Source organism: Alosa alosa, chromosome 10 (assembly GCF_017589495.1).
Source record: "Alosa alosa isolate M-15738 ecotype Scorff River chromosome 10, AALO_Geno_1.1, whole genome shotgun sequence".
In the NCBI taxonomy this organism is placed as follows: domain Eukaryota; kingdom Metazoa; phylum Chordata; class Actinopteri; order Clupeiformes; family Clupeidae; genus Alosa; species Alosa alosa.
Genome location: NC_063198.1, coordinates 14,349,401 through 14,374,030, shown reverse-complemented (window position 1 = coordinate 14,374,030; position 24,630 = coordinate 14,349,401). Strand labels below are relative to the sequence as shown.

At 39.2% G+C, this 24,630-nt stretch overlaps 1 protein-coding gene across 3 annotated transcripts in view; it reads left to right on the top strand.

Annotated features, from left to right (window-relative positions):
• LOC125301894 (sodium- and chloride-dependent GABA transporter 2-like) overlaps nt 1-24,630 on the top strand; it is a 50,423-nt gene that overhangs the window by 23,476 nt on the left and 2,317 nt on the right. The window contains exons 2-14 of one of the 3 annotated variants that reach the window (XM_048254733.1): nt 11,364-11,566; nt 14,084-14,218; nt 18,227-18,367; nt 18,455-18,542; nt 19,855-19,987; nt 20,670-20,804; nt 21,670-21,773; nt 22,043-22,167; nt 22,355-22,467; nt 23,004-23,144; nt 23,954-24,056; nt 24,171-24,271; nt 24,448-24,618. In XM_048254733.1, the coding sequence (XP_048110690.1) occupies nt 11,364-11,566; nt 14,084-14,218; nt 18,227-18,367; nt 18,455-18,542; nt 19,855-19,987; nt 20,670-20,804; nt 21,670-21,773; nt 22,043-22,167; nt 22,355-22,467; nt 23,004-23,144; nt 23,954-24,056; nt 24,171-24,271; nt 24,448-24,618 (1,693 nt within the window). Of the gene's footprint in view, nt 1-11,363; nt 11,567-14,083; nt 14,219-18,226; nt 18,543-19,854; nt 19,988-20,669; nt 20,805-21,669; nt 21,774-22,042; nt 22,168-22,354; nt 22,468-23,003; nt 23,145-23,953; nt 24,057-24,170; nt 24,272-24,447; nt 24,619-24,630 lie in introns of all 3 variants that reach the window. The other 2 variants (XM_048254734.1, XM_048254732.1) reach the window with 2 other exon arrangements.

Sequence of the window (24,630 nt, the reverse complement as noted above, 5' to 3'; positions counted from 1 at the left end):
CTACTACGTAAACATTCCATTGTACACTTTCGCTTGCTAGCAAGCAAGGCACGCCAGACAGAAGTTCACACACATGGAATTACAGCTAATTACGTTCTCGATAACTTCGCTTAACATTCACTGTTGTCTCATACATATATTGAAGCTATACTACACACATGAGAGACGCAGAGTAATATTATTTCCAATACATGTTTAACTACGCAGTTCAACCCATGCATGCTAGATAAGACATTAAGAGCATGGACATGGCTAGCGGAGTTTATGGCTAGTTACCAGTATGGAGAAACTTATAGTCAAAAGGAAAACATTAACAAACTTTTTGTCAAAACATGCTAAATGCAGTACAATCCTTACAGTGCATGTAAAATAGTATAACACCTGGGAAACATCGAAGTTATCAACTTAAACATCAATAGAAAACTGATATACTGGGTGGAGTGCTTTGTACAGTGAACCTACTAGATCAAAAGCATACGGCTACTCTGATCGGGTAGGGAAGCAACACAAGACTACACGCAGCAGATCTGCAGTACACCATATGGCCAAGGGTGGCTCCCATTCACAACTATTAAACAAGGCTGTTTTACTTTGGCGAAAATCATATATAACAATACACTACATTTTTAACTCTGTTACACATGATATCTCAGCATTTGTTATAAATCCATAGTAGCACATATATTATCATCTAATGTTGTGATAGACCTTTGTATGAATGTGTGTTCTATAGATATAACCTATTGAACTTCCATTTGCTATTTATGGCCTGTAGGCCTCATTGACCTGAGCTCATGCAAGTCAGAAAGGGGAAGATTCTATTGGGGAAAGGTTCCAGTGGGGGCTGGCATAGAAGCAAAGAGGGGGAGTGGGGTGTTTTAATGTACAGAAGCACACATACAGTCCATCTAATCAATAAGTATGTGTCTGGATTCAATTTTATACACTGACCATTTTGTCACCCATTCATTTATAATGGCCGGTCATATTTGAGACTGGGAATACACATGGGTGTTAAATAAAACACTTATATTGTCATGAAAATTATCAAAAAATTCTTTTGTGTGTTCAGATGCCCTGTATTAAGTCATGGCGCCTCATGGTAGTCAGAATAAGGTAACAATATTTTTGAGAGAAAAGAATTGTCAATCGGTCACATTTGACCGCAAACACAACAGGAGAGGTTTTATAACTGCAGTCCTTAATACTGCTGGGAAAATGCCTGAGCTGAGAATGGTTCACAATTTGCACAAGCTCAAATGCCAACACTTTTAAAGAAGTTTGTAGGCAGAGCGTCAAGACAGCAGGTACTGTAGATGAACTAAGTTGCAGTACAGTTTTTTTCAAGGGTTTGGCCATCATAGCAGTAAATTCAGATAAGGAGGCTACATTTTGTCTAGGCCTGTGGTGAACTCTAATATTTTCATTTTTTTGATGGAAAAAAAGAACCAAAGTCATTAAACATTTTTGTTGACTTGAAATCTTGAGGTAGCTCTGTTGGGGAATTTGTTAACTTATCAACAATGGCAAAAAGAGCACAGGAGTTATTAATGTGTTAATAATGTTACAATTAATAAAGAATGCCTGGCCCTATACATAACTCAGAGTTATAAATGTGGAGTCTCTTTTTGAAGATGTCATATAGTTAATTTGAAGCTTAGTGTTTCTCCATTTACGTTCAGCTTTCCTACATTCTCTCTTCTGATTTGCTACTGTTATGATATTCCTCCATGGTGTTTTAGGTTTACTGAAGTCTTTCTAACCTTGGCAGGTGCTATTATACTATATAGAGCCAGGGACCCTGAGAATAGAGCTAAATTGAGTGGTCTTCCTGCACACATGGTGTCATAGCTACATAGCTAAGGCTTCCATAAAAAGAGTGCAGCTATTCTCATTAATTTATTTGTGGTAATTTGATGGTTTTACTGTAAAATTCACTATGATAGTTCATAACACTGTCAACTTATGGATCTTTTACAGTTCAACCATTAAGTATTTATTAACAGTTCTACCATGACCGCTTTTGATGTGTTCATGATAAGTGATAATGGATGACACTGTGTTCTTTAATCAAAAGTTTGTTTTTCTGTCATGTTGTTAAACTTTAGACGATACAAGTAGCCCAACATGTGAGTAAGTAAACATAAGTATAAGTATATATACTCTTTTGATCCCATGAGGGGAAATTTGGTCTCTGCATTTATCCCAATCCGTGAATTAGTGAAACACACTCAGCACACAGTGAACACACAGTGAGGTGAAGCACACACCTTTAGGTGAGAACAACTTTTTAATTTTGTAGTGTCAAAAATATTCTAAGTTTTGATGACCTGGAGACCAGTTACATACATGAGTTTACTCTACTCAATAAGGCCGTCAGTTTAGTGTTGGAACTTTGTTGCAGCTCCCTCTAGTAGCCTGGATATTAACGTGTAAAGTGTCTCAACCTGCCCCTGTTCCAACCAGCCCCTGTCTCCCCTTATCTAAATGTACACTACTGGTCAAATGTCTGGCAACACCTACTCTTTAATGGGTCTTTCTTATTCTGACTATATTTTTACATTGTAGAATCAAAACTCAAAACTTTGAAATAACACACTTTGGGTTATGTAGTAAACAGAAAAGTGTACACAAAGCTAAACATTTTGTATTTCAGGCTCATTACAGCAGCCAAGTTTTGCAGTGATGACAGCATTCACTGAAAAAAATAATCCATTAGATGTACTTTAATGTGTACATCAGTTGCACACAAATGAAATGTCTAGAATGAATGCAGCATTTCTCTTTTGGTTTCCAAAAGTGATTTATGGTGTGACGACAAACAACAAAGCCCTAAGGCTCAGGTACAATATTTCATTAGTAGGCAACTTACTACTTAGTGGTAGTAGTTTTAAACATAGGCATTTAGCTTAAGAGTTTCAAGCATTTTCTTCAAATACTAAATAAATAATTAAAATACAGATATATAAGATATATAATATAAATAGATAGTTAAAATATGGTAATCAACCTTGCTTCTAAACATGTTTCAAGTAAATTCTTCAGAAAGCCATCAACCTGTTTCATGGTACTCTTTTTTCATGAATTATTCATTATCCGAGACAACAATTTTAACCATGTACATTAATTTCAAGCATTTTATTTAGTCTTGATCTTAAATCTAAGTATGGCATTGAATTCCCTATATGTGAAAACCTATAAAAGCACATTACATTCAGGTTTTTACCTTGTACAGTCCAAAAGATAAGTGAGTTAATTCGATTTTGACCTGGCGGCGGCCATGTTGGATTTCTCCATTTTGAGGCATTATGGGACATTTTTGAGCCTGGCATACAGTAGATTTGAATTCAGCACCCTTCAAAACCCCTAAAAATGTTGTATGCCAAAAATGAACATGATTTGCCTTCGGAACTTTAAATAAGCACATTTTCCAAAATCCTGCCTAGTCTAGAAAGAGCAGGTGCGCCGTTGGCACGGGGGATACAGGGGACATGACACCCGCAGTTTTGAGGAGGCGGCAATCGTCCCCCTCACTTTTGATAAGGAAAAAAGCCTAGGCCTACACGCTAAATAATAGCCTACAGTATACACTAGGCCAGGCCGTTTTCAACACGTTTCATCCAGTCGTTCTAATTGCAGAGTTCGCAGGTGCTAGGCTAGCGCAAGTCAACGGTATGTGCTAGCCTGCCACTAAAAACAGTCTTACCTACTCCAGTGGTCCCATATGTCAGATAGCATGTTACATGCATGCATACTGTATCTGCCTTTTTTTCCCAAACTAAAGGCCGTGGGTGACATGGATTCAGCTTCAAGTTTACGCACAAACACAAGTTTCCAAAAAAGATGGTTCGGTTTATTCCAACAAAAAAGTCCAAAGGTTTTCTTTACATGAGGTTCCAACAAAGGTTTTCCATTATCCAAAATGCTTGCATTAAGTGTGGTAAAATCTTTTTATCTCGCCAAAACCATGCCACGCCGCCCGACATTACTTTCCAACTAAATTAGAGCGGCGGGCGTGACCTAAAATAGCTGCACCTGTGCCTAGGTAGGCGTATTCAAATCACAGGTCGAAGTGAACTTAACAAAAAACAGAAATGGGCTGGCCATGACATTCCGGCTCCTAATTCTTCAACGACAAGTAATTACAAATCTATATACAAGTGAATGGCCATTACAAGTACAGCGATAAATGTAAGCTTACATACAATGCTATTTACATATGTACATACAGTATTTACAATTCAGATTTCAAACATTCCTCTTTTTTCCGCTTTTCTTTTTTTGTGTTTTTTTTTTGCAATTAAAGTTCATACTCAAGTGCATTTAAAAATGGTTTTCAATCTGTAAACAAAAAAATATGGTGACGTGCTTGAGTGGAGCCACCCTTGCTTTGCCTATAACAAAAGCAACACACACTTCCTTCTCGCTGTTAGTTCCAACTTCGCTGGCATCACAAAAGTGATGCAGCTGTGCTATTTCTACATTTCCAAATTCACTAGGTGTGAAGCATCTTCTGACACTGAATGAGTGTAACAGAATCAAATCATCCACCCACCTTTGCCATGCTCAAGATGTGCCATCTCTGGTGGTATTGCCTCATCCCACGCCAGCTTCAACTTGCACAGCTGCTGCAGAATCTGCTTTGCGGGGAGTATCATCAGGGCTTAAGAACCCTAGTGGATCGTAAATGGAGCTCACACTTGACAGTATTCCACGTCTTGTCAGTGGCTTGAGCTTGTTTAGAATGCTGAAGGTGAAGGAGTCTTGTTCAACATCCCACTGGACGCCTAGGGCTTTTTCCATAGGTAGCTGGTCTCTGCTTAGGTCAAGTGTTTTCACTCCACTGGCTCGATCTGCTTCGGGGATCTTAGAGAGAACAGAGCGGTCACTGCATATCCACTTATTGAGCTTGAACCCTCCTTTAGCACATACCTCAGTGAGTTGCTGGGAGAGAGAGGTGGCTTGTTCGACTGAATGAACTGACTTGAGGGCATCATCGACATAGAAATTCTTTCTGATGGTGCTAATGGCCTCCTCTGGATACAGATGTGCATTATCCTCAGCAGTTTTTAGCAGAGCGTATGTAGCACAGCTGGGGGAGGACACTGCTCCGAAGATGTGGACTAACATTCTGTGCTCAGCAAGGTCTTTGGTTAGGTCACCGTTAGGCCACCACAGAAAGTAATTCACGTGTTCCTCAGCCACTCTGACTTGATGAAACATTCCTTTGATGTCAGTCATTAGTGCTATTGGACCCTGACGAAAGCGGATGAGCACACCTAACAAGGTGTTTGTCAAGTCAGGGCCTTGGAGGAGCTGTTTGATCAGGGATGTTCCAGCAAAAAATGAGGCACAGTCGAACACCACGCGTAATGTTTTCTTGCGGGGGTGGTAGACTCCATGATGCGGCAAGAACCAGACTTTACCTTCTTCATGGCTCAGCTGATTGAGGTATGATCTCAGCGTATCCCTCTGCTCTAACATCTTGCATGAATCCTTTGTATTCCTCAAAGAATGACTGGTCCCTTTTGAACTTTTTCAGCAGGTGTTGCGCCCTCTGCTGGGCGACTTGTTTGTTGTTGGGCATCACTATATTGGAGTCACGGAATGGCAGTTTCAGGTAGTAATGACCATTGGTAAGTTTTGCTGAGCTTGACATTATTTCCATAAACCGTTTGTCCTCCACAGACATTTCAGCGTGTTCATCACAGTGCTGTTCGACAAAATCCTGATTATACTGCTTAATCAACATTTCTTCCAGTTTTCCTAATGAGATGCGATTCACCTGTACAGAAGCTGCATCACTGGCGTCGCTATCTTCTTGTCCAAGTGGGCCGTTGATGACCCATCCAAGACAAGTCTGGACAGTGTAGGGTCCATTACCTTCACTGTTGACTATTTTCCATGGTTCCAGTGCTTTAGGTGCATTTGCACCAATCAGCAGTCCAATACTTGCATTGATGGGCGTCAGTTCCACTTCTTGTAAGTAAGGCCATTTTTTGAGGTCTTCTTCTTTGGGAATGTTGTCAAAAGCACAAAAAGACCGTCTTTCGTGACAGGGATTGACTTTTGAGTGTACACATCTGGCAGTCTCAAGAATTTGTTGTCATTTAAAGCAGCTACTTCCAAGCCAGAGATCTTATGACTACTCACATACTTCTCCTGTCCCATCGTCTTCAGCAGTATGTCCATTTTTTGTCCAGGTGCGTTCATTAATGACCCAGGACAAAATGTAGCTGAGCTGCCTGGGTCCAAAAAAAAGCGTATGTTTCAATTACTTTTGTGCTTTTGTTTAGTTTGACTTTGACAGGTAGAACAGACAGCGAGCATTCTTTAGAACCGGCCCCAGTATCACCTTCAGAGTCCAAGGACACAAGTGCGATGGAGACCGTTTGTTTTTCATGGTCAGCTGGGGTGTTCTGAGGTTTTGGTTCGATGTGCAGAACTGTTGGATGGTTCTTACTGCAGGTGCGGCATGTCAGCCTTTCTTGACAGTTCTTGCTTAAGTGACCTTGTGTTAAGCATCCAAAGCACACACCTTTGTTCTGTAAAAACTTAATTTTTTCTTTGTTTGGTTTCTTTTTGAATGTTGTGCACTTGTCAAGTATGTGGCCGTCATTGCAAAACAAGCACTGAATTTCACCTGCATTTCCAGCGCTGGGCATGTCACTCTGGTGTGGCACCTGAGCAATAGAGGTGGCGAAGCTGTTGCCTTTGGCTTCTCCAGTTGACTTGGGGGTTGGTGGTGTTGTGGCTTTTGCTCTTGAATTTTGACTTTCACAGAAGACAGGATCCATTGCAGCTCTCACTTGCTTTTCCAGGAAGTCCAGTAAGTTTTTGAATTTCACTCTTTGTTTTTGCTCCTCTCTGAAGCTGCACACTTTCATCCTCCAGGCCTCACGCATTCTGAACGGCAGCTTGGAGACGAAGACCTTCATGTGTGAGGAGTTTTCCATTTCATCCAAATATCCAGCATCCTCCATTGTGTTATAACTGGTTCTTAGGAAAAATGTGTATGATCTTAATGCTACACCTACACTGTCATCTGCTTTCAGGACTGGCCAATCCAATGCCTTGTTCAGTAATGCAGCTGTAACTTTCACTCCAAAGTTCCACTCCAATTGTTTTTTAGCCTCTCCAAATGCAGTTTTTGGGCTCATATGCATGCAGCTCTGCACCAGTTTTCTGGGCTGCCCAGATGTGAATTGCTCTAAATAATAAAGCTTATCCTGCATATCATCTGTCTTGCTCTCAATGCCTTGTTCAAATGCTTTGATAAAGGATCTGAATTGCAGGGGATCACCATCAAAAACTGGTATTTGTATGGGTGGTAAAAGTGACTGTCTCTGCTGCTTAATCAGCATTGCAGTGATCTCATTTTGCCCGCGCATTGCTTCAGCCAAATCAGGTTGGTCATTATTACTGTCTGCACTTTGCTGTAGATGACGGGTTTTTGCTTTGCTTTTTGCATGTATGGGGGGAGCAACTGACGTAGTAGGTCCAACAGTTGACAACAGAACAGGAGCGGGTGACAATTTTGTCTGTTTCTTAGCTGGTCCAGGCGGTATGAATTGTGTGGATGTAGAGGCTCTAGAGGACGCTAGACTTTTCAATTTTTGTGTTTCTTCTTGTTCTTTAAACACCTGTGATTTCGCCTTTGCGATGGCCAAATTAGTTTTAACAGACAGCGTTTCTTTTGGCTTTCATTACTGCGTTTAATTGGGCTTCTTCAAGTTCAAGCGTGTGTTTTTCTTGTAACGCGTCAGCCTGCACTTGCAGAGTTACGCGTTCCAGCTCGGCCTGAATTGCCATCTCAGAAGAGGTTTTACTTTTTCTACTGGCAGAGGATGAACTAGAGGCCTTGCTCGCTGCTTCTTTGCTACTGGGGCGTGCAGGTTTTGCAGTCTGTGAGACGCTATCGTGGGGCTCTACGTCATCACTTTTGCGAGATGCAGCATGACGCACATTTTCTACAGCGTTTACATTATTAGCGGCATCCTGCGAGGCGTCTTGTTTTAGCCACACTTCTATGTCATCAATAAATTCTCTCATACCAGTCAGTGTGGTCAGATTCTCTCTCATCCTCATTCAATAAACTTTGCACAGCCACTTGTACATCCATAAACTCCTCCAGAAAACGATTGTAAACTTTCATGTGATCTTCAATGACAGTGGTATTCTCTCCATTATCGATCAAAGTGTGAATTTCATTCCGCTTGAGCGCCGAGTTTTCCACTTCGCTTCTTAATTAAACTTAAAACTTCCCTTTCCTTTACCAAATCTTCCTGCTTCTCCTGCTCATTTCCCAAATCTTCCTCTTCCTGCTCCTTCTGCATAGCCTGGCGAGCCATCCTATATCATTGAAATGTATAGTCTGGAATTGAACCATTCACCTCGCTTAATCCAAGGGGCGGGCAGAGAATTGTCTTTCAAACTGCCTAGGCATGCAATAGGCCAGCGCTAAAGTTGACGCCAACGCCGATTCAAACAACCGCTCTTCGTTCGCCATAGCCACCTTTCTTGTTGTTCACAGTCGCAGGACTGTCGTTATCCTGTTAAAGGGGTGGTTCAGGAGTTTGGACATAGGACCTCATTTCCAAGTAAGTAAGTGTGATATTTATCAGTGGAGACCGTTTTCAACACGTTTCATCCAGTCGTTCTAATTGCAGAGTTCGCAGGTGCTAGGCTAGCGCAAGTCAATGGTATGTGCTAGCCTGCCACTAAAAACAGTCTTACCTACTCCAAAGGACACTCGAGGCAAATTCCAGACAATCAATGTAAATGTCTGTGTTGATAGAATAGTGTAAGAAATACAACTACCCTCGCATCGCGTTGCAATAGTTATACTTTGTTCCCTGAAGTTGGTAGTAGTCATTTTGCATCTCAGCGGCGGACTGATATTACCAAGGCTACTACTAGGTATCTACGTCTTCTCGATTCGGCTTCCAACTTCCGGTAATCCAACAGAAAAGTTCCAACTGATAATCCAATTCAATTCAATGTCTTCCAAGTTCAATGTCCGAACGAAAAAAGATTTTACTTAATGTATCGGCCTTTTCCTATTTTCCAAAGTTCCAAACTAAAGGCCGTGGGTGACGTGGATTCAGCTTCAAGTTTACGCACAAACACAAGTTTCCAAAAAAGGTGGTTCGGTTTATTCCAACAAAAAAGTCCAAAGGTTTTCTTTACATGAGGTTCCAACAAAGGTTTTCCATTATCCAAAATGCTTGCATTAAGTGTGGTAAAATCTTTTTATCTCGCCAAAACCATGCCACGCCGCCTGACATTACTTTCCAACTAAATTAGAGCGGCGGGCGTGACCTAAAATAGCTGCACCTGTGCCTAGGTAGGCGTATTCAAATCACAGGTCGAAGTGAACTTAACAAAAAACAGAAATGGCCATGACACATACTTTATGTCAGATAGTGACAGCATATAGCCTATTTTTCAATTGGGAAATGATTTAGCCTAAATCAGAGACATAGTTTTGCATTTGCCTGAAGTGATGTAGGCTAGGTATAATGTTTCAATATTTGAATGTTTAAATATATTCTAATTAATTAACCCTCTAGACCCCAGTGGAATTCTACAACAATGCCCCAGATTCCTGGGAATTCTAAGAGAAAAGGGCAATTTGAGAAACATTTCAAATAACAAAGAAAAACTAAAAATCTAATGAAAAGTGTCAAGTCTCTTTCAGTTTAAAGATGAGAAATGGCTCTATCAAATGATGATGATCCATTAAGAATTATATATTCATGTTTCCCATAGACGGCCATAGGCCTACTCACTTACAGTCTCAAAGTCTTTCACTAACAAAAAGTTATAAATATGGTTCACATGGGTCTATATGAGAAGCTGGGAAACAAGATGCTATATGAGTACTGATTTCACTGAAATAGACAGGCATATCTTGCACTTATTTGGGATTTAGCTAGACAGTTGGGCCTTACAGCTAAAGAACGATGAGGATATGAACTAACGTAGGGCAGAAGCATAGTGCATGAATCATGCATGCATCACTTAGGGGAAGAGGAGAAATAGACTTCTCTGCATAGTCTGTCTGCCTCTTCGCCACCTCCAATGTCTTGAAAGTCTGTCCACTAGTCACTTTACATTTGTCTTCTGCCTCACTGTTTGCGTGCTGTATTAGCACATATGCACAACCCCTCCCTCCATGCCACATACCTTTCTTAATATAGACTTTATTCTTGCACTGTTGCACTGTTTGACTTACTCATTTGCACCATCACCATGACACTCATTCACACAGACCACCTTACCTTACCTTATGCACTGAGAACCACAGGCTCAGTCCCTGCTTCAGTCATTGCAAGCGCACCTGATTGATTATTCACCCACTATGTGGATACTGTTTTTTAGAATTGATTTTGATTAAGTTTTATTTAGTATAATTTGTATTTTGTATATTTTGTATATTTTTTTATCTTCTACAGTCCTTATTGCTTAGTTGTGTTTTTTTATATTATATACTTTTAATTACTTTTTCTGCTGTTATTGAATGTGTGTGTTTGTATGCTACTGTCACATTGAATTTCCCCTAGGGATCAATAAAGTATATCTATCTATCTATCTATCTATCTATCTATCTATCTATCTATCTATCTAGAAATGTCATCTATAGGCCTAGTGGATGGATTTCAACTTGGTTGCTAAAAGTTGCGCCCAGAGCAATTAGCATAATTAGCATAATAAGATCATTAAAGCGTGAATAGGGTAAAATGTGTAAATTATAGCTATCACCATAAAACTTTCTCAATTGATTACTTATGTTAAGATGAGAAAAAAATTGCATGCATGTTTTGTTTTTTTTCAATTTTAATGTTTAAATATGCAAATGAGGCCCTATCTCATTAAATATGCACTTATGCACTCAGTGGGTTAAAGTCATAGAGATATGGAGAACCACAATTGGCAGTAGTCTGTGTTTCTATCGAGTGATGCAATGTGATTAAAGCTGGGCTTTTTGTTCTTGCTATGGTCTAGCCTGGGTGTTCCCATGCTGCCTTGCGCGCGATTTGATTCACACTGCTAAGGCAGCCTGGAAACTACCGCCCTAATTTTTGCCTCAGATAGGGAACCAATCACAGAACAGGGGGGAAAGCAAGACGATGATGAGCTATGCACAGACGCATTTGATAGACATCCGTGGCACCCAATAAACGGATCTGGGTATTTTTTTCAAATACGAGACAATGAACGTTTGGTTCCCAGACCACGTCTCATTGAGAAGTGGTGGCGCTAGCCAGGCTAGCTATGGTCATTCCAGGTACTTCAATTGCATCATCAGAATTTGTCATATTTTGTCGTTGCTAAGGATAAAATTATCTCTGTATATGCAGGTCCATGGAAAAGCAGCTTGAGTGTGAAAGTGCAAAGTGCAAATTGGCCTGCCAGGATGGAAACTTGGCCCAACCTTCATCCAACCAACTAGTGCGGGGCCAATGGGCCAACAAAATGGAATTTCTCCTAGCAGTAGCCGGCCAGATCATTGGCTTGGGTAATGTGTGGAGGTTTCCATACTTGTGTTACAAAAACGGAGGAGGTAAGAGAAAACATTCATATTTGCAATATGATGAAGAAAAGCTGAACAATATAGAAAGCCTTGCCATCAATGTAATGCACTTTTGTTTAGAAGCTATTGAGGACAAACAGAACTTAAGATGAAAACATAATTTCATTCATAATCATTTAAGTTTTAAATGCTTCAAAGGCTGCAAACAGAATGTGGATTTGTGTAGGGCATACTAGGCTATTTGACAAATTAGTGGATATATCAGGTACATGCTTAGTTATGACAATGGTTTTGAATTTTAAAACTGCACAAGGTTATATTCCAAGGTGCTTTTATCATGTGAAAAGAGCTGCTGTGCTGGGTATAGTTTTACAATCAGGGTAAGCATCTGAAATGTATGTATGTATCAATGTACCTCAATATATGACATAAATAATAAATTGTTTATTAAAGGACCAATATGTAGGAAATAATGGAAAATAAACTGTAACCATTCCAAAAATGATCACCATATGTTGTCAGAGAGTAAGGAAACACGATGAATTGAAGTAATGGCTTTTTGACAACATTACTCTAACCCGTAAAACCCATGAAAAAAAATGAGTTACGGGGCGGAATCTCTTGGGGATTTTCGTTCATGTTTTGAACGATTAATTCTTGAATAACGTATTAATAATGGGCTGGCGTGTCCTCCTATTTGTGTCGCCAAATTAGCAAAGGCCAACTGTCAACTTGCTGTCAATTGTAGTCATGAACGCCTACGAGAGGCAGGCAAATTTCCAAAATTAAAAAAAGAAACAAATTAAGAGGAGATTGGAGGAGCTTCCTGAGATGGTGACGTCTTCGTCAAACAAAGAATATCATGACGCAGAGGTAGCCTAGGCTAAACTTAATCTGCATCGCTAGGTATTTTTTGTGTTTACTGTTTCCGTAATGTGTAGCTGGGTCATGGTTGGAGAAACGTTAAAGCAGCTGCAGGTCAACTAACGTTAGCTAAGTCTTCATTACATCTGGCAACCCAGAAGAGGCTCGCGTCTGGTGGTCTTGAGAACGTTCACCAGTGTTTTGATTTTGGCCTACAGAACGTTCGGTAACAATCCTACAAATCGCACCTTTAAAGCTGCAGTTGGCAAGATTTTTTTGATCATATTCACTGAAAGTGACAAGGTTGTAGCAGCACAGCTGTTACATGTACACTGAAGACAATGAGGCCTTGACTGGAGCTAAGCATGCTTTGTATATCAAATCTATCATGACCCGATTTACCCCATCCAGCAGGTCTCAGGTGAGCTCTTTGCCTCTGATGAAAATGTAGGCAAATTGGCAAAGTTTTGTAAAAGCACTCAGTATTACAATGTAACAACTATATGTAGGTACTCACAAATACATAATGCAAGTACAATGATAGTACCTGATAGTACATGTTACACATGTTGTACCACAATACCTAATTAGGTAAGTACACTGTAACAGCGACACATTAAAATAAAGTGTTACCAAAAAAAGTCTTAAAAATAACATATGTTAGCACAAAATGGCACATTTCATTTTTTAAGATACACTATTATTTCAACGTATATACACAAAAATCTTTTGTTAGCAGAAAATGGAACCTTCTGAAATATGTCTGCCGAACAGAAAATGCAGAATTTGAATAGGCTACTTTTAGTGGATGTAGCAGGTATTTAACATTCCATCAAACATCAAATTGAATTTGAAAAGTATCTACCTCAGACAACAAGATTACCTTAGTGTCAAATAATGTCCACTCCAACACAAAGAGTACATTATCAAAGTTTATCACCCGGAGAAAAAAAAATACTCTTTTCTGATTGGCTGGTGGGGTGGCTATTAAATTAAATTAACAGGACACCGTTCTGACCGACAACCGGGTGATAAGCGGGATAACGGCCTTCAAGGTGTGTCCAGTTAGACGGAATTAATGGATTCCGCGTCGGGGAGTTCTTTGCCCCTCGCCCTCGTCCATTAATTCCGTATAACAGGACACCTCGGCGGTCGTTATCCCTTACTTCACATAGATGATGTATATGTGTAGCTGCCATGCTGTTAACATATGTGTTTTGTACCATTTGTTTAATGTTAAAAATGCCATTTTTATAACATATGTATTTTTTACATTTGTACTCTTAGACAGACAACCTAAAAATTTATTGATTTTCCCCCAAACATGTTATCCATCAATGACCTGTATATGTGTAGCTGCCATGCTGTTAACATATGTGTTTTGTACCATTTGTTTAATGTTAAAAATGTCATTTTTATAACATATGAATTTTTTACATTTGTACTCTTAGACAGACAACCTAAAAATTAATTGATTTTCCCCCAAACATGTTATCCATCAATGACCAATTGTCATGCATGGACCAAGCATGTTATCCTTTACCAGATGTGTTATTAAAGAAAGGCAAGGCTCTGAAGGTTCAGTTTTGAGCCTGAAAGAAATGGCTTATCCTGACTTGAAACAAACTGAAACAAACTACCCCTTTATAATAAGTGTGAGTGTTTACTCTGTGCCCCCCAAAGGGGTGTTCTTCATTCCTTATGTGCTGTTCCTGTTTTCCTGTGGCATCCCACTCTTTCTGTTGGAGACCTCTCTGGGGCAGTACACAAGCCAGGGAACAGTCACTTGTTGGCGAAAGATATGCCCTCTTTTTGAAGGTAAGCATTAACCCTGCTGTGAGGATAATATGGACAACAAGTGCCTCTTTCGTGGTTAGTCATCAGTTGAGGCTTTTTTCTTGGTCAGTGTTGCTGTAGAGTTCATGACGTCAAGTCCTTCTTTTGATGTTAAGCAGAGCATTACAAAAATGTATTCACTTCTTTATGTTGGAAAGTACAGAGTACAGAGACAAAATCTTGGGTTAAACATGAACAGTATTGCACCTGAAACTCCATGTTTCACTCCAAGACATGCATCATATTTAGTAAAAATATCTCAATCATTCACTCAGCTTGCTGCTCATTTGCCATGTCTTTGTTGTTTGACATAGGTTAGAGTTCTTAGGAAGAAGCACCTTGCACCACTTAGAACATAAGAACATACCGTATTTTCCGGACTATACGGTAAAATACGGTAATTAAAACGTCATTGACATTAAAAAGTAATTGACAAGCCATTGTTGTAAGACAAAGTCAAATGTCTTAAAATTAGTTTCGCTCATTAATTCAAAGCATTGTGACAAATAGAATCAGGTGTCAGTGAGTTAGTAATTACTATTAAATAATTAATATTCCTAATATTGACCCTATTCAGAATAAGACAATATTGTGAATATGTTATTTAGATAAGTTTTACAGTAATAGTGATGGTAATTTTGATACCATAGATTTAATAGAGACCCAGTCAGACCAAGAGTATGAAAAATCAGGAACAGTTTATTTACAATGATATGCATACAACAAACTATCACCCAAAACTGTCTATTCCGTTACAAAAGACAGGGGCCCTACTCAACGCAATCTCCCTTTGCCCAACTGATGGCAGTCATAATAGCACTTAAAAGGAACAAAACATACTACTCACCGAGAGCGCGTCTTACCAGCGGGCTAAGGGATCACACACAGTAGGTTTGGTAAAAAGAATAATCCTTAATTCAATAGATCAATATAATCCTTATCAATCTCGGTGGAACTTCCATAAACTGATGGTAATTTTGATACCATAGATTTAATAGAGACCCAGTCAGACCAATAGTATGAAAAATCAGGAACAGAGTTTATTTACAATGATGCGCATTAAGGGAGAAACAGCATGACTTCACCTAAAGATCCATCAGCTGCTCTAACTAGACAAGGAAATAGTTTTTAGGGTTTAATATCCTTCCAGGCTGACGGGAGATGGCGTTGGTCATCCCATCTCACGTGAACTACACTGAATCAGATTAGTGGCAACCTGGCAATCCGAAGCAGATACAGTAGCTACTGACATAGCCATGCAGAACAGTGAAACACTGCAAAGACATAATATTCCCGCTTATCTCAGTCACACACAGATATACACAGGGACAGTACAGATATCATACAGTCATTACATAGAATCGTACTGTTAGTATCAAAGTGACCCACTAACGAGAAATGCAGAACATTAAACCACATATTGGAATATTGGACATAATGTTCTATTCCACTTTCTCTCAATAGAATATTCGGTAACACTTTATTTTAATGTGTCGCTGTTACAGTGTACCTACCTAATTAGGTACAGTGGTACAACCTGTGTAACAACATGTACTATCAGGTACTATCATTGTACTTGCATTATGTATTTGTGGGTACCTACATATAGTTGTTACATTATAATACTGAGTGCTTTTACAAAACTTTGCCAATTTGCCTAAATTTTCATCAGAGGCAAAGAGCTGACCTGAGACCTGCTGGATGGGGTAAATCTGGTCATGATAGATTTGATATACTAAGCATTCTTAGCTCCAGTCAAGGCCTCATTGTCTTCAGTACATGTAACAGCTGTGCTGCTACAACCTTGTTACTCTTTGATACAGTGGAATAAACCTATTAAGTGTACCAGTTAATTACTTACATGTACATATGACATGTATGTTATGTCTTCGATGTCTTGGAACAGGTCTACTAATTCACTACATAGTACATATATCAACTGTGTTGATACACACTTATTGCTCTTTGATACAGTGGCATAAACCCATTAAAATGAAGTGTACCAGTTAAGTACTTACAATTACATATTACATGTATGTTGTGTCATTGGTGTCTTGGAACATGTCTGCCATTACCCTACATACTGTAGTGCATGTATCAACTGTGTTGGTACACATTTATTACTCTTTTGATACAGTGGAATAAACCCATTAAAATAAAGTGTACCAGTTAAGTACTTACATCTACATATATACATCCTGTCAATGATGTTATGCATCCTGTAATTGATGTGTTGAAACGTGTCTGCTGTTACACCACACAGTACATGTGAATTAGTAGACCTGTTCCAAGACAAGACCTGTACAAGGTTGTAGCAGCACAGCTGTTACATGTATACTGAAGACAATGAGGCCTTGACTGGAGCTAAGCATGCTTTGTATATCAAATCTATCATGATCCGATTTACCCCATCCAGCAGGTCTCAGATCAGCTCTTTGCCTCTGATGAAAATGTAGGCAAATTGGCAAAGTTTTGTAAAAGCACTCAGTATTACAATGTAACAACTATATGTAGGTACTCACAAATACATTATGCAAGTACAATGATAGTACCTGACAGTACATGTTGTTACACAGGTTGTACCACTGTACCTAATTAGGTAAGTACACTGTAACAGCGACACATTAAAATAAAGTGTTACCGAATATTCTGTTCAGATTCCCATTTGCATGTCAAACAGCATATTCTGATTAATAATGATAAAAGATTGTCTAGTTACCAACGACTTTATCAAAGTTCTAAACGTTCCTTCTGTGAATGTTTCCATAGTAACCTTATTACTACCTAAGCTATAGCCTACTGCTATACTAACGTCGCTACTATGCTGTCTTACATGTTTTTCTTCCTCGCCCCAAAATTGTAGCCTACCTTTGTCTTCATTCAGCGCCGGCTTCAGGGGACCAGGCAAAAAAAACATCTAAATATTATCATGGCTATGATTGAAATTAAATCTATATTGGACACTGATGTTGAACACTTACTCAAAATAAACATGAATATCACAGACTGACACTACACTATACTGCACACTCTGACACTGTTTCAGCGAGTGCCACTGACACATTTACCATTTACATTTATTTGGCTGATAGAAGGAGGCTATCATGCTCTATTTTGACCAAAGGAAGTCTGTCATCATTGCACTCGGACAAAACTGGAATGTTTCATTTGTCCCGCATATCAATTGTCCCGTCTCTCCCCTACTGTAAAGAACATTTTGAGCGAATCGTAAGAGTCAGCTTGCTTTTGAGCAGGATCTTACAAGAACATTTCAAAATGAATGGAAAGACACTGTGATTAGGAATCCAGTGGCACACAACATGCGTTTTGATCCATGTGCGATCAGTTTTGTACACACCATACCCCTCAGTGTCTTCACTTTGATCCACGTGCGATCAGTTTTGTACACACCATACCCCTCAGTTTCTTCTCAGTGAGGCAGAGATAGGTTGGTTTGCATGTTGCAACACCACAATAAGAATGTGATTATATCTTACTGTGTGCATTTCAAACACTGCTGCATTGCAGGCAACACATGACTGCCCAACATCTGTGAAAAGTGTTTGCATTTGATATTTTTGGTGTGAGAAACCTATTCTAAAGGTTTTTGGGGGCAGCCATGGCCTACTGGTTAGGGCTTCGGGCTTGAAAGCAAGGTAGCTCGCTGCTCCAGGGTAGTGTGTGCTTCACCTCACTGTGTGATAGATAGATAGATAGATAGATAGATAGATATAGATAGACATATGGGATAAATGCAGAGACCAAATTCCTTGTACTGTATACGCAAGTATACTTGACCTATAAACCTGATTTACAATTAAGTGTGAAAAGCCTGCTCTAAAGCTTTTTGCTGTGAGAACCCTGTTCTAAAGGTTTTACAAAAAAGCAGACCCAAAGTATGATGCGTCTACTAACATGTTTGTGAAAAGGTGGAATACCTTATGACAAGATAAAAAAACAGCCATTTTAACTAGCCTTTTTTATTGACAGGTCTGGGCTATGGAAGCCAAGTTGTGGTTTTGTACTCCAGCATTTATTACATCATCATTCTGGCCTGGGCATTCTTTTATCTGTTCTCCTCCTTCAAATCTGAGTTGCCCTGGGCAAACTGTCAAAACCCCTGGAACACAGGTATTGCCGTCCTCATCTTAACTTACATCCATCTTTATTTTAATGGCTTTCTTGTCACCAGCACTTACCCATTTTATGTTGCAACAGAGAACTGTATGGAGTTTGACAAAGCCAGAGGCCTACTCAACTTTACAGTTTTTGAAAATGCAACATCACCAGTGAAAGAGTTTTGGGAGTGAGTAATTTTTTCAACATTTTAACAGTCATTTATGATGATGGCCCGATTTATATCGTTTTGATTTATGATTTTGGTCTGACTTTAGCCCCAATCAGTTAGCCCACACATGCTTTAAAATTTGGGGAATTCATGTCTGTCAGGCTGATTACGGTCCCAGCTCAAGGTTATGCAACTTTCACCTGTAGCTACAGGTATATGATTTACGGACAGAGTAAACAGCTTCATTACTTGAGTAAAAGTACAGATACCCTTTGCTAAATTTTACTCAAGTACAAGTAAAAGTACAACAGTTAAGTAAAAGTACTGAAGTACTTGAGTGTCAAGAGTACAAGAGTAGTCTACATTTTCTAAATATTGCATTGCTACTGCCACAGTGCTTACATTTCTGTACAGAAACGTCCTACATGGAGTAATGAAAAATGTTAATGTTAATACCTTGGAGAATGTAAAAGGAATTGAAAGTAAAATCATTTTCATCTTTTTACCATGTTGCCAGGGATGGTCAGTATTTCTAATACATGTATTTAAAATATGTATTTCAAATACAAAATACTATTTTGTTATTGAATCACTTGAAGCGAAAACTATCATTAACTTGTTCAGAAAATTGAAATAGTCTGGCGAGGTGGGGCCACAAGTTGGCACATTCCCAGGATGGACCTGCTGCGTATTCATCCATTGTTTCGTCCATGGTTTCGTCTCTTATCTAAATCTGACCATGGAGTTGACTTTGGCGGAAAGCTGAAGGTGATTGCTGATAGGCTGTCCTAATCAGTGGCACACAATCCAATCACGTTTGAGAGGGAAACAACAAATTAAGGGTTTCCGAGATTTTTCTTTTTTCCTTTTTTTTAGAAGAAGTAACGGGTACTCACAGTTATGGATAGAAATGTAGTGGAGTAAAGAGTACAATATTTGCCTCTCAAATGTACTTGAGTAAAGTCATGAGTACTCCCCAAAAATGATACTCGAGTAAAGTACAGATCCCTCAAAATTGTACTCAAGTACTGTACTCAAGTAAATGTACTCTGTTACTGTCCGGCTCTGTTTACGGCCCACCTAGCATAGCTAATGCATACAGTACAGTATATTCTGTCATTCGCCTGTAGGCTGCATCTCAACAAGATTTACAGTTGGAGCTGTCCAATACTTGGACCCCCAGCCTTTCCCAATCAACTAGTTCACTTTTTAAAAAAAATATTCTCATCATCAACCATGAATAATAGTAGTGCTTGAGCAGTAAATTATTCTTCACAGTGAGTGAATTCAATAAGCTGCTAACATTTGTTATATTTCATTTCTTTTCCAGGAGAAGGGTTCTGAATATCACAGACAATGTGTATGAAATGGGCAATATGAGATGGGAGTTAGCCCTGTGTCTTCTTCTGTCATGGATTCTTTGCTACTTCTGTGTGTGGAAAGGGGTGAAGTCCACAGGCAAGGTGAATGACAGAAAGATTCAGTTATACTCTGCTGTTACTATTAGTGAAGCAGTTAAGCTTTCATATTGATCATTTTATGATAAAAGTATCACATTTGATAGAGAAACTCACAAAGGGGGTCTGATCAGATTTAGAATCGATTTAGAATTTTTTCAAATGGTGTACCTAACTAATTGTTCCCCCACAAGAGACATCTTAATTGAATAAGGCTATATCACTACCCGTTTCCCCCCCTCCAATTTGAGCCCAGACATGAATGTAAATTCTGGTATTATAATTAGCCAGGAGTTTCCCAGATCTTTGCTTCAGTTTCTTACCTTGGCTTCACCTTGCAACACTGTGCTGTGCTGTGCGTACAACAGGGTTACCAGAACTCTGTTGTTACATCCAGAATAAAGAACTATTCTTTCGCAAGCCAGCCTCAAGTTTTACCTGCTCTTAACTACACTGGAATCTACTCGGTCAACTGTGTCTCCATTTGGAATTAAGGAGACAATTTTAATAGCATTCTTCAGTGAGAAACCTGTTTCTTTTGACTTTTTAAAAAAAAAATTGATTGATTTGTGGTAAAATAAAGTATGCAATATGTACTGTATTGTAAGTTGTAAGTTTCTGTTTTCTATCCTTTTCCATCTAATAAAATCCATATTTGTCCACTGATTCATACGGTCTGTGGTCTCAGGTGGTGTACTTCACAGCTACCTTCCCCTACGTGATGTTGGTGGTGCTGTTGATTCGGGGGCTCACACTACCTGGGGCAGTGGATGGCATCAAGTTCTACCTCTACCCTGATCCAGCACGCTTAGCTGACCCTCAGGTACAAAGTGTGAGGCGTGGTTCCTTATGGGCATCTCTCATGGAGTGGGCATGGACCTATAGGTCGGCATTAGCCTGACGTTGTCATACTCAAAATTCTAGTCAGAATATGAGTCTGATATTGCTCCATTGGGACGTGTTTACGGGGCATTGTGTTTCAACCCATACAAGGAGGGAATGCCTCTGCACTCAATTGGATAGACCTAACCAATCAGAGCAACGAAATAGCTTTACGTGAGCTGTAGAAAGAACACACAAACCATCCTTCTTCTCCACAAATGCCTTAACATTGTTTACTGGTCTTTTGTAAAAGTTATTATGCTGCCAATATTTCCTAGCCGTCAAGTCAAGTCAAGTTTATTTATATAGCGCATTTCATACACAGAGGTCATTCAATGTGCTTTACATAAACAAAACCAAACAATAATAACAAATAAAAGCATAGAAGGGCAATATAGTCAAAGAATAGTTAAAAAGTAAAGATCATAATGAAAAGAAAACATAAAACACAAGGTAAAATCATTTAAAAATTAAAAATAATTAGTAAGCAAAAACAAAGGCAAAAGTAGTAAAAAAGTAATAAAAGACAAGGTAGAATAATTATCAAGGCAGATTCAGAATTTGTAACTCGGCACATTTAGCAGAAAGCATCTGAAAACAGTTTGGTCTTAAGTCTAGATTTAAAACTGGCTACAGTTGGGGCCTTTTTGATGTCATCAGAAAGTTACAGACCTGTTGAGGACTGATTTACCTCGTCTGCAGTGCACTAGCTTTTCAAGAGGAATGCTCCTCTGTAACATTGACAAATTTGCTTTTGCTGGTCATCTTTTTTCCTTTCATTCTTAACCTCCATCCTTACCTTATAGGTGTGGATGGATGCTGGCACACAGATTTTCTATTCTTATGCAATTTGCATTGGATGCCTGACTGCGCTGGGCAGTTACAATAAGTACAACAACAACTGTTACAAGTAGGTGGACATACACCATATGTCTATGACATTATTGTTGTGTAAACTAACTGAGATAAAGAATGGTCTTTGCGTTGCAATAAGTCAGTATTGTTATTTTACTATCTGTGTGGGAGACTTAATCTGTATGTTTTTTGAATGCTGAATCTGAATGCTGTAGAGGGTAATTTAATCATATCTTGTTTTCTAAAAAGAACTTTAATACAGACACATGAAGCTTAATGTCAAAGAAAGAAATGACGATGTTCTGTTGTTGTTATATTTTCCAGAGACTGTGTTTACCTGTGCCTATTAAACAGCGGGACCAGTTTTGTGGCCGGTTTTGCAATTTTCTCTGTATTGGGGTTCATGGCTTATGAGCAAAAAACGAATATCTCAATGGTAGCAGAATCAGGTAATCTTTAAAAAAATATATAAAGTATATTTTTATCATACCAATGAAGTTCAATATATATGTGCTGCATCAGAGAATATGTTTATGGTTGGGAAGAGGCTGACTGAGGTCTTTGGTATCCATCTGTGTAATTGTATTACAGTTAGCTTGCTTTGTTGTCTCATGTTGTTTCTGTATTGCCTGTTAGGTCCGGGCTTGGCTTTCATTGCCTATCCCCGAGCAGTTGCCATGATGCCTTTACCTCAACTTTGGGCCATATGTTTCTTCATTATGATCATATTGCTTGGGCTGGACAGTGAGGTAAGTGGTGCATCCCAGATGATAGCAGACAGGGTTTGTTTGTTTCTTAGCTCAGGTTTACCACCCTTGACTGTACGCTCTATGATATCTCTCAGAAGAAAAAAAACATACTTTGCAGTCATACAGGCTCATGAAATAGGCTAGAAGGGTATAATTACTTTAAATGCATCAATTAAATGCTTTTTAAATTTAAAACAGTTTTTGTTAGTCAGAGATTGACAGTTTAACTTGTAGTTATCGGACCTTTCGTAGGCTGCCAAGTTAAATTAGCATTCGTTTAGCAACCAAGGAGGACTCTCACAACTTTGGCAGCAGCCTTTTTCTTGTTGAGCAACAATCTGAATAATGTTAATTGCCTTTAATGATGTTTGTGACTTTCATCATCATCAGTAACTGTGAGACGGTGTGCCTTTGCGTATTGGTTTGACCTTTGGTGTGCCTTAGCCCCAAAAAGGTTGAGAACCTCTTGCTTTAGGGTGTTTGAAGCTATTGCTTTCAACGATGAATAACTGAATGATGATCTCTTGTCTGTTCAGTTTGTAGGCCTGGAGGCTTTGATGACCACCATCACAGATATGTTCCCCAACTTCTTCCACACGGGCAAGCACAGACGCAAGATCCTTCTACTCATCATCAGTATAGCGAGCTTCCTCATTGGCTTAGTGATGGTCACTGAGGTAAGAGGTCAAACTCCCTGACTCCCTGTTCAAGATTCAATCAGCCAAACAACACATTGCATCAGAATGCCAGAATGATTTGGTGTTATTTAAAGTTGACATAAATATCAATAAACATTTGTCATAATCCTGTACCATACCATATGTTTAGGTGACCCTATTCCACATCACTGTTATAAGAAACCGGTATGGAAATATCCTCACTAAATATGCCTCATGTCTGCCATCTACTGGTGACATTGCATAAAGAGAAGATGTCTGTGCTAACACACCTCTCAGTACACTGTAGAATTTTTAATATTCTTCGCTTAGCTATAAATGTTTTCATATTGGGCTTCGATGAGTTTTCCTGAGTAGACTTCTTACATTTGTTTTCAAAGAGACATGGATGTGGCCTGACAGGTTTGTTCAGGACCCATCATCATCAGTCAGCAGTTCAGGGACACTCAAAACTATCGATCAGTGTTAAGAGCACTAAATTAAAATGTTTGTGTTCTTTGTTGACACAAATATACAGTGGTGAAACTATGCATACTCCCCTATGGAAATATACTGTGCATATACACATTCACCAGAACTGTTATTTTTCGTTGCAAGTTTGGTTTATGACAATGTCAGTTTAAGCTTTAACAGTGTTGAATGGCAAATCATACTGTGGAGCAGTGCTGTCATTTGCAGTCAGTACTGGTTGCAAACTGTGGCAATTGCCTGAGAAAAACAAGAGAACCAACAATCAGACCACTTTAATACAGATCATCCAGTACAGAATGTGTGATCTAATCTAACATTGATTTGTCTCTTTCTCGCAGGGTGGGCTGTATGTTTTCCAGCTTTTCGATTACTATGCCTGCAGTGGAATGACTCTGCTAATGTTTGCTTTTTTCCAGTCTGTATGCATTGGATGGGTTTATGGTAAGAGATGTGTTGTTACGGTAATTATGCGTTTTCGATTTAATAGTTTAGTTTCTTTTTGCATAAGCTCATTTTTCTAACGTGCCTTGTGGTTGGCGATCTGTGTCCCTTCAGGTGCTGACCACCTGTATGACAATATAGAAGATATGATTGGGTATCGGCCTTTGCCTCTGATTAAGTATTGTTGGAAATATGTCACACCTGTAGTCTGCTCTGTGAGTGCTTCTCTTTCCAGAACATACTGTTTGGACATGCTTCCATCACATTGCTTTTCTTGGCCTGTTTTTACTCTTGCACATTAAAAGCAGAATAGTCACATGCTGTTTATGGAAGCAAAGGTGCTGTATGATCTGTTCAATTCAATTCCACACTCCCTCTCTTGTCTTCTTAGGGTACATTTGTGTTCTCCCTCATCAAATACAGCCCGCTGAAGTTCAACAACACCACTGAATACCCGTGGTGGGGTTATGCCATTGGTTGGTGGTTCACCCTCTCCTCTACTTTGCTTGTGCCCCTTTGGATGATATATGTAATTATTTCTACTCCTGGAAGTCTACGACAGGTATGATTCATT